This window comes from Aphanomyces astaci (genome assembly GCF_000520075.1).
Source record: "Aphanomyces astaci strain APO3 unplaced genomic scaffold supercont1.571, whole genome shotgun sequence".
NCBI classification, from domain to species: domain Eukaryota; phylum Oomycota; class Saprolegniomycetes; order Saprolegniales; family Verrucalvaceae; genus Aphanomyces; species Aphanomyces astaci.
In genome coordinates this window covers 4,511-6,179 of record NW_009798834.1, presented here as the reverse complement: position 1 = coordinate 6,179, position 1,669 = coordinate 4,511, and the positions used below count along the sequence as shown (strand labels likewise).

At 48.5% G+C, this 1,669-nt stretch overlaps 1 protein-coding gene across 1 annotated transcript; it reads right to left on the bottom strand.

Moving 5' to 3' along the window:
• Positions 1–586: 586 nt before the first annotated feature.
• Positions 587–1,317, bottom strand: H257_19417 (hypothetical protein; the record flags this gene model as incomplete). Its single annotated transcript, XM_009848562.1, has 1 exon — positions 587–1,317. A coding segment is annotated over one exon (729 nt), but the record flags the coding sequence as incomplete, so codon positions are not given.
• Positions 1,318–1,669: the final 352 nt, after the last annotated feature.

The following is a 1,669-nucleotide window of genomic DNA, read 5'->3' as shown; positions in this document are numbered from 1 at the left end:
AGGAGAGGCTGCGGAACATCATGGCGGAGACTTCAAAGCTATAGCTAGGCATAGCTATCATGCTTCTTGTCAATCTACATGTTCCTAGGACTCGTATGACCTAGGCCTTGTGCTTGGATCCAGGGCAGGTCGCCACCGCTGCCGGCAAATTTCGCTGGTGAGCAAGCACATTGGTCTTTATATGAAAATTAGTTAGTATGTAAGCATATGCCACTGTGATTGGATAGGTTTGTCCAATCCGTGCGCGCTGAAAACCTCAAAACACGATGGACCAAAACACGACAAAACCATCACTAGCCAATCACGTAGAAGCAGAAAATACGACAAAAGCACGATGAAAGTGCGATGAAATAACGACAAACTTACTTGGGTAACGCATTTTGGGTTTAAAGTATGACGGTACTTGGAAGAGCCCCTTAACAGCGTTCAAAGTATCCAAATGCACCATAATGGATATTTATCAAATTAACTGTAAAACACAACACGAGCGAGTTTGGCAACCAAGTCGGTGGTATGTTCAACCAAGTAGGTTGGATGTTGGTCATGTCGCTTTCATTATGGCTAGCGCAAGTTTGACTTACAGTACTTCGGCAAGTACGGTTCAATGAAGTCACGAGAAGTGCTCAAGCGTTCATAGAGACCTGGCTTGCTGAGCCGAAAACAGCCAGCGCTCGCGACGACCAACCCCACCAAGCGCGCGGTACCGTTTTCTTCGATGGTCAACGGTCCCCCCGAGTCTCCGTTACAAGTGTTTTCTCGGCTCTCCCCTCGAGCACCGAACTCCGTATCCAACAGTAAATTGGGGAACACCGCATCAAAAGTCCTTTCCCGGTCCCAGGTCACGACGTTGAGCTCTTTGAGCACTGGCGATTTCGAGCCACGACTCGTGATTCCCCAGCCGCGTACCCAAGTGGGCACGTCCGCCGGAAGGTATTCAAACGACACCGCCACAGGTTGGATGGTCGTGATGTTGCGGTCCAAGATTAGGATACCCACGTCGATGAGTCCATTGGGGTGTCTGATTTTCTGGGTGACATTGGCCAGTTCCCCGTCGGCAAAACCGGTTAAATAGTGTGTGCCCACAACCACAGCATTAGTTAGACGCAAACAATGCGCCGCTGTCAAAACGACATTGGGGGCGATCAGACTGCCACCGCATTCAGTCGTGCCATTGGGCGACTCCTTGAGCCCAGCCACATAACGGTGCTTGCCGAATTGGGCTACCGGGACGCCCCCAGCGACTTGGGGTGGGACAATTTGGTCTTGAGCCAAGGTAGCGACGGCCACGGTCAAAGCGAGAAGGAGTGCGAACTGCATGGTGGAAATTGGAAAATGAATGGTCTTTCATCTAGAGCCAAGTCAATCCAATCGTTAACGTCAGACAACCATCCACTTGGTAGTAATGTTGATACTACCAAGTACCAAGGTTTACCAAGTGGATGGTTGGGATGCGAGATCTGTGTATTATCCAACAGCATGGCCGAATTCTTGCCAGAAAAACACCCTACTGTGTCGCACTTTCAAAGGATAAAGGATCGAAACTATTCTTCTCATTAAAGTACTATACAGTACCCTCTGTCCGGAAGTAGTTGGAACATTCATATTAATTTAATAATGAGAGTCAAGATTATCGAAAAGGTGAATACGAATAAACTAATACCGCACGAGT